The sequence below is a fragment of the Chionomys nivalis genome, chromosome 10 (genome assembly GCF_950005125.1).
Source record: "Chionomys nivalis chromosome 10, mChiNiv1.1, whole genome shotgun sequence".
Taxonomy (NCBI): Eukaryota; Metazoa; Chordata; class Mammalia; order Rodentia; family Cricetidae; genus Chionomys; species Chionomys nivalis.
This window is the reverse complement of record NC_080095.1, coordinates 23,295,818-23,312,514: the sequence shown is the minus strand read 5'-3', so window position 1 is coordinate 23,312,514 and position 16,697 is coordinate 23,295,818. Positions and strand designations below refer to the sequence as shown.

General features: G+C 47.7%; 1 protein-coding gene and 1 pseudogene across 1 annotated transcript; both read left to right on the top strand.

The window, feature by feature from the left end:
• LOC130882603 (serine protease inhibitor A3N-like) lies at positions 1-4,385 on the top strand. Its single transcript, XM_057782856.1, has 4 exons — positions 1-607; positions 1,979-2,256; positions 3,167-3,313; positions 4,185-4,385. Exons 1-4 carry the CDS (start codon positions 1-3, stop codon positions 4,383-4,385), a joined length of 1,233 nt encoding a protein of 410 aa, XP_057638839.1.
• Positions 4,386-8,422: 4,037 nt separating this feature from the next.
• Positions 8,423-16,300, top strand: LOC130882510 (serine protease inhibitor A3N-like; annotated as a pseudogene).
• Positions 16,301-16,697: the final 397 nt, after the last annotated feature.

Sequence of the window (16,697 nt, the reverse complement as noted above, 5' to 3'; positions counted from 1 at the left end):
ATGGCTGGAAACTCCCCTGCTGTCCTCTGCCAGCCAGATGGCACCTTGGGAAGGGACATTGCAATCCAGGAAAACCAAAGTAACGGGACACGAGTGGACAGTCTAGCACTGACCTCCACCAACATTGAATTCGCCTTCAGCCTCTACAAGGAGCTGACTTTGAAGAATCCAGATAAAAACATTGTCTTCTCCCCACTCAGCATCTCAGTTGCCTTGGCCGTCCTGTCCGTGGGAGCAAGCAACAACACACTGCAAGAGATTCTAGAAGGTCTCAGGTTCAATCTCACAGAGACCCCTGAGGCAGACATCCAACAGGGCTTTGGGCAGCTCCTCCTCATGCTCAGTCAGCCAAATGAGGAGCTGCAGATCAGCATAGGCAGCACCATGTTTGTTGAAAAGCAACTGCAGATCCTGGCAGAGTTCAAAGAGAAGGCAAGGGGACTATATCAGGCTGAGGCCTCAAGTGTCGACTTCCAGAAGCCTCATGAGGCCAAAACGTTCATCAATGACTATGTGAGGAATCAGACCCAGGGGAAGATCAAGGAACTGATCCCAGACCTGGATGAGGATACAGTAATGGTGCTGGTGAACTACATCTACTTTAAAGGTGAGGATGGGCACTGATTCATGGGTGGTTGGAGAGGGTGTTGCCTGGGTACCTTGTGTCCATACGCTGACACCTGGAAATGAGGGGCTCATGGCCCTGGAGACAGGGGTGACTAACTTATTATTATTAAAAGGCCTTACTTCTTCTTTGGGATCTTTTTTATATATATGTGGTTCCTTGTACGTACTCCACAGAATCCCTGAGCTCCCAGTCTAAGAGAGCTGAATTTGACTGTGACCTAAATTACTGACTAGCAGAACGCACGGGTCACATGTGCAGTCCTACCTGAGCATGCGGAAGTCATGGTTCCCCTGCAGTTCAGAGCCTTGGTCAGTGTCTCCTGCTGTAAGGAGACCCCATGACCATGGCAACTCTTCTAAAGGAAAGCATTTCACTGGCGAAACTCACTACAGTTCAGAGGTTCAGTCCATTATCACCATGGTGGGATCTGAGACCATAGACAGAAAACCAGTTGGCCAAGGACAGCGGAAGGTAGTACAGAGAACAGGATGGAAAGATGGTCCCAGAACTGCTGTGTTCTGCAGAGAGAGGAAGCAGAGGGATGATCTGAAGGGTGAGACTGCAGGGTGTGGCTCCCTCTGTTGGCCAAGGACCCAAGTACAATGGCAGGTTGCCTGTGAGTGGAGATGTAAGTATATCTGCTGGATCCTGACCCAAAAACTTTCCAAGTACCAAGTCCCCAAGGATGTATTGCAGATTGGCGCATGCACTTGGGAGGTGGGACAAGTCTGAGCAGGATAATTTTGATTCATAGAGGAGAACATTGATCATGGGAGAGTAGAGGACTCATTAGCCATGTCGTCATCAATTAACTATGGGCAACTGATAATCCAGCTGTGGGAAATTGCAGAAGTCACAGGCTTGCATCTAAACCCACCCATGCATCTGGACATTGACTCTCACTAAGGTGGTTCACACTGACGAGCACCACCCTGAGACCATGGTGTAGGAGAACACAGTCTCCCTTGTCCTGTTTCCCCTAAAACCTGTCCACAAGGGACTTCCTTCTAGACAAAGTTCCCCCTGAGGAAGAAGGGTTCCCATACACTCCCAGGCCCCCGTCTCAGCACCTTCACTCTAAGTCTGTGGTATACACCCGAGCCTCGGACGCCTGACTGTTTCCCAGCTCCCTCAAGTAGGGAAGCTTTGGTTTTAGTTCCTTTCCAAGCCTGCGGATCACTTCTCACTCACAGTTCTGCATCTGCCAATGTTTTTTCTAACCTTGAAGGGAACTAAGTGCTGTGACAGATGGATTGTGGAAGACTGTCAAGACTGGGGAACTGGGCAGAAATGGGGTGGAGGTGGGGTCTCTCTGCTGATGTTACAATTGATGTCCTGCTCCACATTTAGGAAAATGGGGGAAACCCTTTGACCCTGATTTAACACTTGCGTCTGACTTCTACTTGGACAATGAGAAGACTGTGGAGGTGCCCATGATGAAAGTTAAGTTTCTGACCACACCCTACTTCCGGGATAAGGAGCTGTCCTGCACTGTGGTGGAGCTGAAGTACACAGGCAAAGCAAGCGCCCTGTTCATCCTCCCTGACCAAGGTCGGATGCAGGAGGTGGAAGCCAGCCTGCAGCCAGAGACGCTGAAGAAGTGGCAGGACTCTTGGAGGCCCAGGTTTGTATCCACTGGAACCAGAGTTGGTCTGGCTCCTCGTCCTATTGTCCTGGGGCCCAGTGTCCCCGTACCACAGAGTCTAGTGAGCCCTCAGTGTAACGAGTGCAGTCAGAAGGGAGAGTGGAGCTGAGGTGAGTTTTCCTCTGCTGGCTCTGTAGTGTGGGGACTGCGTTTTCAGTCATTTTTGTTGTTCACAAGATGACATCAGCTAGAGCAGGAGCTGAGGATTCCTGTGTCTCCCAGGCTGAAATTACACGGAATCCTGCATGGGTGTTGGAAGGCAGAGTGAGTGAGGGTGAGAGGAGATCAGCTCTGAGAATCAGCTCTGCCCTGTGCAGCCATCGCATCCCTCATCACTCATTCATTCACCAGCGTGCAATGATGACTTGAAGACCTACTATGTACTGTGTTCTAATTTAAATCCAGAGAGTATGTCAGAGACTAAAACACAAGATTTCTTACCCTGTGGACTCATCTTGTAATTGAAGAAGAGAGAGTGGGGAGATGGAAATGAACTGATCATTATGTGATTGTTAAAAGGTGAGACGCAGTGAGATTAAGTAGGGGAGGATCCAAGGATAAGGGAAGTTAGAGTCAGATGAGGTGTGCAATCTTAAATAAGAGGAAGATTAAGTGAAGTCTGAGCATCCACACGCCAGGGCAAGGATGCATTTTGTGATCTGGGAGAGAAGCATTTTTGGTAAAGAAAAGTTGATACAAAGCCTCGCTGACTCTCCAGCAGGATGGAGAATTAATGCAATAGGAAAACAAAATCTCTGATGAAAACACAGACGGAAAGACGGCTTCTCTTCAGTAAGGGGGCCATGTGTGGAGAGCTGCGCAAGGTACAAAGCGGTTTGAGAAGAACCCACACTTCAGTGACTCTTGCATTTCTCCTTTCGCTTTGCAGAAAGATCGAGGAGCTCTCTCTGCCCAAGTTCTCCATCTCCACTGACTACAGCCTGCAGGACATCCTTCCACAGCTGGGCATCAGGGAAGTCTTCTCCACACAGGCTGACCTGTCTGGGATCACAAGGTCTAGGGAACTGAGAGTCTCTCAGGTAAGCTAAGACACACTGGGTGACTGTCATTGGTGCCTGAATGTGGACGGTGAGGCCAGGCGTGTGAGAGAAAGCCTGCATCTCTGAGATTCCCTCATCCTGGGTTACAATTCAGATACGACTGGGAGATACCTTGCAGCCAGTCCCCCCTCTATGCCCTGAAGAAAACCTCACCCAGGAGCCCAGGGCAGGGCAGAGCCTTTGCTTGGTTATAGACCACCGTAGGTACTAACCTGTGCTGTAGTACGGATGTTACCCACAATCCACTTCAGGGTGAACTACTTCCAATCTCAACTTCTTCACCTCAGAGCTACCCAGAACTTCCTGATTAGCACACAGAAGATAGGACTAAAGGAAATAACAAAAGATGTATAGCATTTGTGATGAACAGCGTAAGGATAGGAGAGGAAGAGCTCTAGGACGACACACTACCTCCACAGACGCACAGCCTGGCAATGCCTAGGCTCATATCTGTAGCAGCAGGCCATGGCACTCTGGAAAAGAGAAGCCATGCCATGTACATTACAACTGTATGCTCCAAGAAGCCTGAAGCAGGAAGGATGCTGAAGCCTGCGCTGCCTGCCAGCGCCATGGCTGCTCCCTGTGAGGTTCCTGAGTAAGTGGAGTAAGGACTGGTGTTGCCTCCACCCATCCTCAGTGTGTAGTGGTTTTGAGAGCAGCAGAGATTCTCAGAGACAGAGCAGACCCAGAGTGTGCCTCGTCTCACACCCTGAGGAGAGATTGGTTGACACCAGGGGCAGAGCTCATGATAGGAACAAGTTCACGAGCAGCAGAGGCCCGCAGTGGATGCTCCAGGAATCACCTCTGCTGCCCTTTCTGGTGTCCAGTGAGTGATGTCTTTCTCCTACAGGTGGTCCACAAGGCTGTGCTGGACGTGGCTGAGACAGGCACAGAAGCAGCGGCTGCCACGGGATTGTTGATGAGAGGATCGGCTCTAATTAAAAATCCTTTGAGAGTGAATTTCAACAGGCCATTCCTGATGATTATCTCTGACACAGATACTCAGACTTCACTCTTTATGGCCAAAATCACGAATCCCAAGGGAAACTAGAACTTCCCAAGTGGTGCAGGTTCCTCCTGGGAGCTGGGATTAAGTTTGTATTTGGATCTCTATGTGTATGATGGCTATCCCATGCTCTGATTGGCTGTGCTGTGCCTGGTTTGGACAGGACAATGACTAACTGTATGACTGTATGCACAGGGTCCTGTGGACAGACAGTGTCAGGTTCCTTGAATATTATATCCACTGATATTCTCTTAATTGACATTACACTATATGATGAATAAATTTAGGAAAGAAAACACAAATTTGTACAAATACATTCTTTATCAAAAAAGAACAGAAACCCTCGTGTCAATAATAACCCTCATTTCTGCAGCCAACTTTGCTGGCATTGGTAACTGTGGTCCTCCTTTGCTCCCTCTGTATTCCCTGTGCACTCAGCGAACACCTCACCAGGTCTTCACTCTTTCCTGCAGACATGATCCAGGCCTTCATGCCCTTTGTCATCCTGCCTGGCTGGTTTTTTGAAATTTCCCACCTTTAATCTAAGGATGTGGTCACACAAAGAGATGTCTTAAAGGATCACATGACCTGCAGACATAATCTTTCTCCCCTCAGCTGTGGACAAGCAATCAAATTCAGCTTGGTAATCAGGAACAATTGCTCCACCCAACACAGTTATTCCATTATTAAACTGTTAGATAAAAGCCATCAGAAACCAAAACAGCTAGGGCAAGTCTGAGCCTTCAATACAGAGGAATGTTTTGCTTCCCAGCTCAGTAACCCAATCTCTAGAACTAGTTTCTAGACCAATAGGAAGATAAGGGATAATAATCAGATATCTTCATAGTATGTCACTGGGGATGAGAATGAGTGGAAACATGACCCTATTCACCTCTAAACTACTGGACTTGTGGATCCTGGCTAAAGAAGAAGCCATGCTATGTATTGGACAATGGTTCAAAGCATATACCACCTTCTTGAAAACCTTGCCCCAGCCCTCCAGAATGCTGCCAAATAATTGGCAAAGTAACTGTGTTTCCAGAAAGCCATTCCGTCTTTCTATCAGGACAGCTGCTTCAGAATGGTAGGGAGCATGTTAAAGCCAGTGAATTCTTGATGTGGGGCACCTTTTTGCAATTTTCTGAGTATAATGTGAGTTCTTAGGTCAGACACAATACTGTGTGAAATAACATAACCATGGGATAATACCTTAGTTGAGTCTATGGATGATGGTTTTCGCAGAAGCAATGCATCAGGAAAAGCAAATCCATAACCAGAATAATTATCAACTCCAATAAGAAAAAGGCATTTTCCTGTTCATAGAGAAAGAGGCCCAATATATCCACCCTGCCTCCAGATTGTTGTCTAGACTCCAGGAGAATAACACCCTACCTGGAGCTCAGTGTTGGTCTCTGCTGCTGGCAGATCTGGCCCTCAGTAGTAGACATTACAAGGTCATTCTTGCCAACTGGCAGTCCATGTTGTCAAACCCATGTGTAAGTACATCTCTGACACTGTGATCACTTTGTTCATGGCCCCTGAGCTGGCATGTTACCTGGATAAACAATTAGTGTTATCTGCAAGAAGGAACCCTTTACTGAGAACATGCTTCCATAAGATCTGGCTGGAAGGCTTTTTCTTAATTATCTGTTGATGGGAGAGGGCTCAGACCATTGTGGACGATTCCATCTTTGGCAAGGAGTTTCTATAACAAAGCAAACCGAGGAAGGTAGAAGCAAGCCGAAAGCAGCAACACTAAATGGCCTCTGCATTAGCTCCTGGATTCAGGATCTTTTGCTATTTCAGTTCCTGTCTTAACTTCCTTCCATGATGGACAGCAATGTGGAAGTAAAAGCCAAATAAACCATTTTCTCCCGAAATTACTTTTCAGTCATTGTGTTTCATGCCAGCAACAGAAAACCTGAAGTAAGACAAGATGGTACCAGTGTAGTGGGTATTGTTGTGACAGACCTACTAGGTTTTAGGAAGGATTGTGAGAGGATTGTGCAACTTTGTCCAAGAAAATCAACTGAGTGTTGGGAGTTCAGTGGGAATTTCTGTGGGAGCTTAGAAGATAGGAATCTTGAAAACTCTGCTGAGGATGTAGGCCTGACTTGTGATGCTCCAGAGGGAAGTTTAAAGACCCTATCAGGATCTACACAGGGACCAGTCTAGGTACTGATTAGCCTTGGGAGAAGCCATGGCTTTTATAATATGTTGAGTATGGAATCAGGCACAGAGAGAGGGACAAGAATGGAGGGGAACAAAGGCATGAACATAAGGTTTCTCAAAGGGCTTGCATGTGAAATAGCAGAATTTGTAAAGGTCAATACTAATTTGATAATAAATTTTTCATCTAATGGCCATTGAGAGCATCTGTTAATCTTATAGAGTTGCCAAGCCACATTGCAGTAAAAAATAAAATGGTGGGGCTTAACCAGATCTGTAAGTGTGCAGTGGGGAAGAGGTTTGAGGATGGAAGCAATATGACTATAGGTTGTGTAAAGTTGGCATGAAGAGAGCCAGCGCAGTGGAGGAGAGAAACAGCTGGAAAGGCCAACTCTAAAATTTCATGTTGAATATTTTGGGAAAAGAGCCATCAGAAGGAAGTGATCTGCACTGAGGGGTGTCCAAATCAACACTTCAGTTCAGTTGAGGTGGATGAGGTCCAGTTTATTCTACCTGGCTTCTGAATCAAATGTAAGACAGGAAAGAGTAAATTCATCAACACAGACAACTCCATGAGAAAAAGAAAGATTTAGTGAAGATGAACCTGCCAAAGCTATGTCTCTCTCTAGGGCTTAGGGGCAGAGAGAAGCAGAAGAGTAGAAAAGGAAACAGATTTTATGTGACAGTGGGGAAAGAACGTCGAGCTGATTCAGCCTGACTGATTGAAGGGGGACTGGGTGCTCTTGCTGAGGTGGCTGACATTTGTGGGAAGGTTAGGGTGATTACTGGTAAACAGAAATGCATCATGGGTGATCAGGTTCTCTGATACACAAAGCCCTGCCTTGAGGTTTCTGTTGATTCAACCAAAATCCTTCCTGTTATAGGACCAGCTCCTCCATTCTGCGGACAGCAGCTTTGGACCTAAGCCCTGTCTGCTGAGTCTCTCACCCCACTGTTGCTGCAAAAAACACAGCTCTCATCCTAAAGGGACTAAGAGACACTTTCTTCTGGAGCCATTTAGAGTGAAAAATGATCCGAGAACACCGATTTTGGTTACCCAAATTCCATTCTCCAGTGTTGAAGTAATTTCACTAACACTTTATAGTTTAACCACACAAAGACAACTTTGAAATGCAGGGGTGGGAACATCAGAGAGGCAGGTGCATCAAGGCGGGGCAGCTTCTCTATGGAGTGAAGTTGCTATCTGCTGGCAATCTTAGCTTTTGGATTGAAGCTCTTTGTCTGTAAGTAGGAGAAGTCTATTGTCACAGGGTTGACTTCTGACACAGAGGGAGGCAAACTTGTCTGTTGCAGAGAGGCAGCACTTACACATGAGAGGGCAATTAGGACCTGCAATGTTCCCATCTCTCTCCAGTACCAGAATTCACATCAGTCATCCAGGCTCTGCAGACACAGAATCCTTTCAGGGGTTTCCCTTCAGTGCCAGACAAGGCAGCTTCCCTTCAGAAGTCTGATGCCAAAGAGGGCAGAGTGAGGGTCTATTTAGATTATGCTCATTGCTACCAGACAGGACGGTTACACAGATGGAGGAGGAGTCTCGTTAGCATTGAGACCTCTGTTTATTAATGTATGAGTTTTTATTAAGAAATCACGGAGCATGGAAATAGGTTTCTATTCTTTTTGAAGTTACTTAAGAAGTCTGCAATAAAAGTTAGTTGCAGCCCTATCTGGTGAAAAGTAGGGCTTGTGCCCTGCCTTGTTAACTCTGACTTTTCCCCAGTTCCACACAGACTATGAAACAATTAGAGAAATAGAAAATTGAAAGCAACACACTGGGCTTGTGGTCAGGAAGTGGTTCTGCTAGGGAGAGCTTCTCAATGCGCAATACCAGAAATCATCCCATCAGTCCATTCCAGACTGAGCACAGAGCAGAACTTGTCTGGGTCAGCACTTCCTAAGAAGAGGGAGGAGACTCTGGTGGGCATAAATAGACATCACTCTGCAGTGGGAAGAACAGCACAGCAGGCAGGCAGCAACCAGATCATCAAGACCAAGCTGTTGCATACTCAGGTAACTGCCTTCAGCTCTGCAGGTAATTCCCATAATTCTTTCTCTCTGAGAACAGAGGAGGAGCTTTTGCCAGGCTGTGTGGTACTGGTGATGACCTGGATCATGGGTTGGTGGGGTAGGATCAGGGAACATTTCTGGGGAGCATAAAAATCTTTTCTTCAGTCTGGGTCTCCCTGTTTATGGAAGATGGAAGAGGAACCATGGGTTCTGCTTCTGGAGAGTGAAAGGAGCCTGTTCCTTCCCACCCTCCACAGGGAGGAAGTTTGGAGACCTTGATTACCCTGGGTGCTGCTGTAGGAAGCAAAGGGAGACAGGAAATGCACAGAATCCCCATGGGGGAGGTGGAATCACTGACATGCTTGTAGCAGACAGTAAAAGTCTTGGGATCAGATATCTCACTTTCTGATCAGATCCTATAACCAAGAGAAAGGGCCCCAGTGTCTCCTAATAACAAAAAGACTACAGGTCATCCACTGAGCCAAGTCTATTACACACAGACTAACCTCTTTGCTGTGGAAATAATTTTGATAAAAATATTACTAAATGCTTTTCCTGAGATATGGATGCATCCATCTGACAGTAAACAGAGGACACAGGTAAAGGGAGTTAAAGTTCCTGGCTCCTCTGTAGTCATGTGACAGGCTTTGAGACATGTGCCTCAGCTCCAACACCTTCCTCCCCTTCTCACTCTGTTCTCTTCCTATATTTTTCTAGTCTTCTCTTCCCCCATCTTCCCCTGTGCCCTCATCCGATCCCCATTCTTACCCCTCCCATCCTCCTGCATCCTCTCCTTTCCACTCTCTCGTTCCTTCCTCTTTTCCCCCTGTGTCCTTTCTCCTCTATTCTTCTCCTCCCCTTCTCATCCTCTACCGTCTACTGTCTCCTCTGATGTCCTCAGCAACCTAGACAGGAGCTAAAGGTTGTGACAATGATTACCATTATCATAAACCTTCAACTGTAGTTTTTTGTTTTTGTTTTAAGAGACAGGGTTTCTCTGTGGTTTTAGAGCCTGCTCTTGAACTAGCTTTAGTACCCCAGGCTGGCCCCAAGTTCATAGAGATCTGCCTGCTTCTGCCTCCCTAGTTCAGGGATTAAGGGCGTGTGCCACCATTGCCTGGCTTCAACTGTAGATTTTATGATGCTTGTGTCCGCACTACAGTGGTGTATGGAGGAGATGGTCATCTGGACATTCCCTAGATATACCCACAATGATAATAAAAAGCCATAAACTTTTACTAATATTCTAAACTGGGTCACTCAACAAGTTGCCCAGAAAGATCTACCGATTTCTTGCCACCATACCTCACCCTGAGATTCAAAATCAAATCTGGTCCAGGTAGCAGAGACTCATTCAAACATCATCCAAGTTTCGTCCCATCAGGAGGCCTTCCAAGGCGAGATAGAAACCACCATGTGGAATAATGGCAGAGCTGAAGATCCTCCCCCTTCTCAGCCTTCTGATGCCAGTTCTCAGGGGGCCAAGGCTCTGGTGCTGCACCCGACAACTCCAGTGTTGCCCTCTATTAACGCCCACACTCCCAGATGCTTGCATTAAGTTAAACCCAGAGCTGAGAGATTTCTTATACATATCCTTTAGAGTTTGGGGTGCCCTCTGTCTAAGATTTCTTCTTGAGTCCTGACTAGAAGTTGGTGATGAGGTAGGGGGCACAAGTGCAAAGGAGGAGGTCCTCTGCTTTCTAATGAGCCCTTAAATCAAGACAGAAGAGAAGAGGTAACATTCAAATTACAAAAGCCTTGAGCCCATCCCTAAGTCTTCTCTTACCTACTCTGTGACCTTGGCCAATCCCTTCATCTCTTTAGAATTTGGTTCTCCATTAGGAAAACTGGTTACAGCAACAGCACTTCTTCCTGTAGTGAAAAGGAGCAGAGGGTGTGGCACTGCCATCTGAGGGGCCAGGGCACCTCCCATGCATAGTCACAAAGGGACACAGTGCAGGGCAGGTGAGAGGACTTGGAGGTGGTCAGGGATTCACGTGGCCATCCCAGATTAAAGGATCTTCTCTTTTCTACCAGGAGACTAGAGTAATGGCAGGGATCTCAAATGATGTCCTCTCTAGACCAGATGGCGTTTTCGGAAGGGATGCTACAGGCCAGGAAAACCAAAACAAGAGAACACCAGTGGACAATCTAGCATTGACATCCAGCAACAATGACTTCGCCTTCAGCCTCTACAAGGAGCTGGCCTTAAAGAATCCAGATAAAAACATCGTCTTCTCCCCACTCAGCATCTCAGCTGCCTTGGCTGTCCTGTCCCTGGGAGCAAGAAGCAAAACCCTTGAAGAGATTCTAGAAGGTCTCAAATTTAATCTCATAGAGACCCCTGAAGCAGACATCCACCGGGGCTTTGGGCAGCTCCTCCTCTTGCTCAGCCAGCCAAGAGACCAGGTGCAGATCAGCAAGGGCAGCGCCATGTTTGTTGAAAAGCAACTGCAGATCCTGGCAGAGTTCGAAGAGAAGGCAAGGGCGCTTTATCAGGCTGAGGCCTCAAGTGTCGACTTCCAGCAGCCTCATGAGGCCGAAAAGCTCATCAATGACTATGTGAACAAACAGACCCAGGGGAAGATCAAGGAACTAATCTCAGGCCTGGATAAGGATACATTAATGGTGCTGGTGAACTACATCTACTTTAAAGGTGAGGATGGGCACTGTTTCATGGGTGGTTGGAGAGGGTGTTGGCTGGGCTCCTTGTGTCCATACACTGAGCACTAGAAAGGAGGGGCTCATGGCCTAGAAGACATGGGTGCCTAACTTCTTTTTACTAACTGGCCTTACTTCCCCTCTGGGGTATTCTGGATAATGGTTGCAGTTCCTTGTACTTACTCTGGAGAAGCCATGAGCTCTCAGTAACTCATTTTGGCTCTGACTTAAACTGATTGACTAGGAGATTGCATAGCTGGGCTATCCAGTTCGACCTGAGTGGGGAGAAGCCACAGCATCTCCCTGCAAAGACAGGGTCCCTCATTCTGTCTGCTCCAACATTTCTAATACACTTCTTAGAAGGTGTCTTTCCCTACTGGAGAGCCTCTGTCTCTAGGTGGGTACAGATGGGCTGAGGAGGTCTTGACCTAAGGAGCCTGGCTATCCCAATCTTAAAGGGAAAATAGCATTCCCACAAGTGGTGAAAAACCCTTCACGCATCCCTGTGCAGGACCTCTGCCCTGATCCTCTCTGCATTAGGCTTGAGCTCAGCATAGGAAGGCAAACCCAGCCATGCAGTGTTCTGTGTGTGGTGTGTGGCTGCTCTGTGGAGTTTGTTTCTAAAAGACAACTAGCCTGGCAGCCTGGGAGGCCACAGTGCCCAAGACTGTCTCCTGAGCCATGGAATCTGGTGTTTTGGGAGACTGAGCTGGGATTGCCTTGGGTAAGGGTTTGGGATGGATATCCAGAGTACACACCCAAAAACCCAGCCTGGTAGAAAGCAGAGACTGAGGTGACAGCCCACAGAACAGTGACTGATGAAAATCGTAATGTGACTACATCTGGAGTGGATTTGAGGCTGGACGTGTAAATGTACTAGTCCAGGGCAGAGGAGGGCAGGTTCTGAGACTACAGACAGAAAACCATTGGCTGTAAATAGAACAGGGAAAAGGAGAGGAGGACAGGAGGACAGGATGGCCCCAGCTCTACTGGGCTCTGAGAAGAGGGAAAGCAGAGGAATGGCCTGAAGGATGGGTGTGGCTCCCTCTGCTGGCCCAGGACCCAAAAACCAATGCTGCTTGGCTATGAGGAGGTGGTGCTGTATGTTTATACTGCTGGATCCTGAGCCTAAGAAGCTGTCCATGCACCAGTCCCCTAGGGTGTGTTGCAAATGATCACATGTGCTTGGGATGTGGGGCAAGTCTGGGCAAGATATCTGATTTCATGGAGGGGAACATGGCCACGCATGAGATGAAGACTCAACATCCGTGTCTTAGCCACCAACTATGGGGTCCTGGGAATCAGACCCTGAGAAATTTCAGGTCTCTAGAGCTTCAATCTAAGCCCACACTTGGCTCTAGACTCTATGTCCCCTTAGGTGGTTCACACCGAAGGGCGCCATGGAAAGATCACAGTGTGAGAGGACACAGTCTCTTCCTCCTTCTCTGAAAACATGTCTCACAAGTAACTGCCTTCAACACAAGGTCCTCCTAAGGAAGAGGGATCCCCAACTCTCCCCAGGCTCCAGTCTCCCCATTTTTACTGTCATTTCTCACTTACACGCACATCCTCAGATCCCAGATTGTTTCTCAGGCACCTCAAAGAGCCAGGCTTTGGTTTTGAGTTCCCTTTTCCAAACCAAGCCTGTGGATTCCTTTCATTCATAGATCTGCATCTTCCAAAGTCTTATTTTTCAACATAGATAATGAAACCACCATGGTACAGTACACGCTGTGTGTTGAAGATGGAATGATTGTTCTCATGACTCAGAAGCTTGGCAGAAATGGGGTGTAGGTGGGTTCTCCCCTGCTGTTACATTCTAATAACCTACTCTCATTTAGGGAAATGGATGTTTCCCTTTGACCCCTATGACACATTCGAATCTGACTTTCACTTGGATAAGGACAGATCTGTGAAGGTGCCCATGATGAGTATTGAAATCCTGTACATACCCTACTTCCGGGATGAGGAGCTGTCCTGCACTGTGGTGGAGCTGAAGTACACAGGCAATGCAGCGCCCTGTTCATCCTCCCTGACGAGGGCAGGATGCAGCAGGTGGAAGCCAGCCTGAAGCCAGAGACCCTGAGGAGGTGGAGGGACTCTCTGAGGCCCCGGTGAGTGCCTTTAGGACCCACATCTGGCCTGAGTCTGTAACCTACAATTGGTCTGGAGCCCAGTGTCCCTATACCTCAAAACCTCACTAATACCTGTGTAACGGTTGAATGGTCAGCAGGGAAGGGTGGAGTGCCGAATGATGTAATGGCTGTGGTACTGGAATAACAGGGGCAGGTGGAGGGCAGGTTAGTTTCCTCTGCAAACTGTGGAGTTGAGGCAAATTTTACTGTCATTTTAGTTGTTTTTAAGAGAGGATCAGCTATAGCGGGAGCTAAAGATTCTTCTGTGTCTAACGGGCTGTACTTAGAGAGATTCCTGCATGAATGTTGGAAGGCAGAGGGAGTGAGGTTGACATGAGATCAGCTCTGAGAATCAGCTCTGCCCCTGGTAGCCATCTCATCCCTCATCACTCATTCATTCACCAGTGTGTAATGATGACTTGAAGACCTACTCTGTGCTGTGCTATGATTTTAGACCCTGAGAGGATATCAGAGACTCAAGAAGAAAATTTCTTATCCTCTCAAGCTTATCTTGGAATTGAAGAGCAGAGAGTAGGTGATTAAAAATATAAGATATCATGACCTGACTACTTAAAAAGTGAGAGGCAGTGAGACCAAAAGGGGAATTTTCAAAGATAGGCACAGCTGGATTCGGATGGAGGGTGCAGCTTTAACTAGAAGATCATTAGATGAAGTCTGAGCCCACATGATAGGGGAAGGGCTGCATTGGTGGATCTGGGAGAAAAGCATTCTTGGTAAGGGAACAGCTGGTACCTAGCCACACTGACTGCCCACTGTAAACACTCTCAGGTATTGACGGTTAATTTATGCTTCAGGAAAAACAAAATAAAGAGTCTATGCATGAATGGAAGGAGGGCTGCTCTCTGGTGAGAGGACTGTCCATGGAGAGATGCCCTAGCAACAAGGTAGGTTGGTGGGGCCAGGGACCAGTGACTCTTATGTATCTCTTTGTCATTCTTAGGAAGATAGACAAGCTCTATATGCCCAAGTTCTCCATCTCCACTGACTACAGCCTGGAGAAAATCCTTCCACAGCTGGGCATCAGGGAAGTCTTCTCCACACAGGCTGACCTGTCTGGGATCACAGGGTCCAAGGAGCTGAGAGTCTCTCAGGTATACCAATACATACTAGGTGGCTCTCTTTGGGTTTGAGAATATATATGGTGAAGATGAGGTGTGGGGGTAAGGAATGATGTGTATTTGAGAAAGCCTGAGATTCCCTTATGCCTTGGAGAGGAGATTAAAACCTATATACTCCCCCTGGATACCATGCAGCCCATCCCTCCTCCACCCCATGAACAGAATCGGATTCAGGATCCCAGGGTGGAAAAGAGTCTGTGCTTTAGGTAAGGCTACCACAGTAACCATCTGGTGCTGCACTGCAGGTTCCACCCACAATCCACTGCAGGTGCCACCCAAATCCATATAGCACTTCCTGTCTCAGCTTCTTCATTCGGAACTAGCTCAGAACTTCCTGAATAGCACACAGAACAGTAGCAGTGCAGGAAATAGAAAGGATGAGTAGCAGTTGAAATGAAAAGCTGAAGAATAGGAGAGAAGACGCCTAACGACCTCACACTACTTCTGCAGACGCACGGCCTGGCAATGCTTAGTGTTCTCTCCAGTGCCCACACAGAGCCCTGGGCTCTGATCTGTACCAGCAGGGCATGGCAGTCTGGGAAAGAGAAGCCATGCCATGTGCATTGCAGCTGTATGCCCCAAGGAGCTTGGAGCAGGAGGGATGCTCAACCTGCACTGGCTGCCAACATCCTGGCTATTCCTTGTGGGTTTCCTGAGAAGGTGCTTGTGGATTAAGGTGTTAGTTACCTATATCCATCCTCCAGTCTGTGGTAGGTTTCAGGACAGTAGAGATTCTCAGACACTGAGAAGACCCTGAGGGCCTCATCTCACACCCTGAGCAGAGACTTGGAAACTCCAGGGGTAGAGGTCATGGCAGGAACAAACAAGCTCACCAGTGTCTGAGGTCAGCAGTCAATGCTTGCTCTAGAAATCTCCTCTGCTGCCCACCCTGGTCTCCAGTGAGTGATGTCTTTCTCCTACAGGTGGTCCACAAGGCTGTGCTGGACATGGCTGAGACAGGCACAGAAGCAGCAGCTGCCACAAGAGCGAAATTTGAATTTCTGCCTTTATGTACGATCCCGTTTACTTTTAATTTTGACAGGCCATTCCTGATGATTATCCTTGACACAAATACTCAAGTTGCCCTCTTTTTGACCAAAATCATGAACCCCAAGTGAGACTAGAACTTCCCAATTGGTGGTGCTTCTTTCTGGGAGTCAGAGATTAAGCCTGTATGTGGGTCTGTATATGCTTTTTGGCCTCCATGCTCTGATTGGCTGTGGCATGCCTGAATTAGACAGGAAGTGACTAACTGTATGACTCGACCATACACAGGGTCCTGTGGACAGTCAGTGTCAGGTTCCTGTCCTCATGCAGCACTAACTCATGTTCCTGAGCCTGAACTCTGTCTTTGCGGCCCTTCTCTGCTGCCACTCCTGAATCTACCACTACCCAAAGCGTGGAGCCTGGCAGGTAGTCACAGTCCCTATCTAGGTTGTGGTTATGTCTGCTTTCAGCTTGCACAGGCTTGATGGAAATATGCAAGCATGTAGGCATCCATGGGGACCTCAGCCCCAGAACTGAGCAGGGAAACTGCTGGCTGAGTCTGTTTCCAGAATCTGGGACCACTTGGTGCCAAGTTCCTGCCTCACACTATCCCTCTTCCTGGCTCTGCCACCACTGTCCCAACAGGGGCTCCTGGCCCTGCCCACATCTGTCACTGTGTTATATCATCTATTCCTGCAGCTGCATGGGGTCAGTTGGGCAGCTCAGCTCCTTTCCCCCTAGTGTACCTACTTAGGGCAGAGGAGCCATTTTCTAGGTTTCCCACTGACCAACCTCACACCGCAGATGGACACCACCTCCTTCTTTACCCAAAATGCAGCACTTGGAGCAAATGATCAATAAACATATATCTGCATGGAAAGTGATCAGGCAGTGTTCACTCAGCTCCTATTGGCAGGGGTGTGGCCTCCAGTGACAACAGGGTAGGAGAGATTGTCACTCACATTGTGTGACTCGTGTGATGAGCCACTCACATACGTGATAATATCTGTCCCTTTTATGGATGAGGAAGCTGAGGCACAGAGAAGCTTAATCACTATCCTATAACATCACAGCTCAGCATTATGACTGACAGGATGTTCTCCCAAGTGTCCTGATGCCAGAGTCCAGTCTGCTCCAAGCTGATATTCTTAGCTCAAGGAATCACTATGGTGGTGAGCAGATGGAACATGAAACAAGGCTGTGGATGCTTCCCAGAGAGGACCCAAATGAGTCTAAGG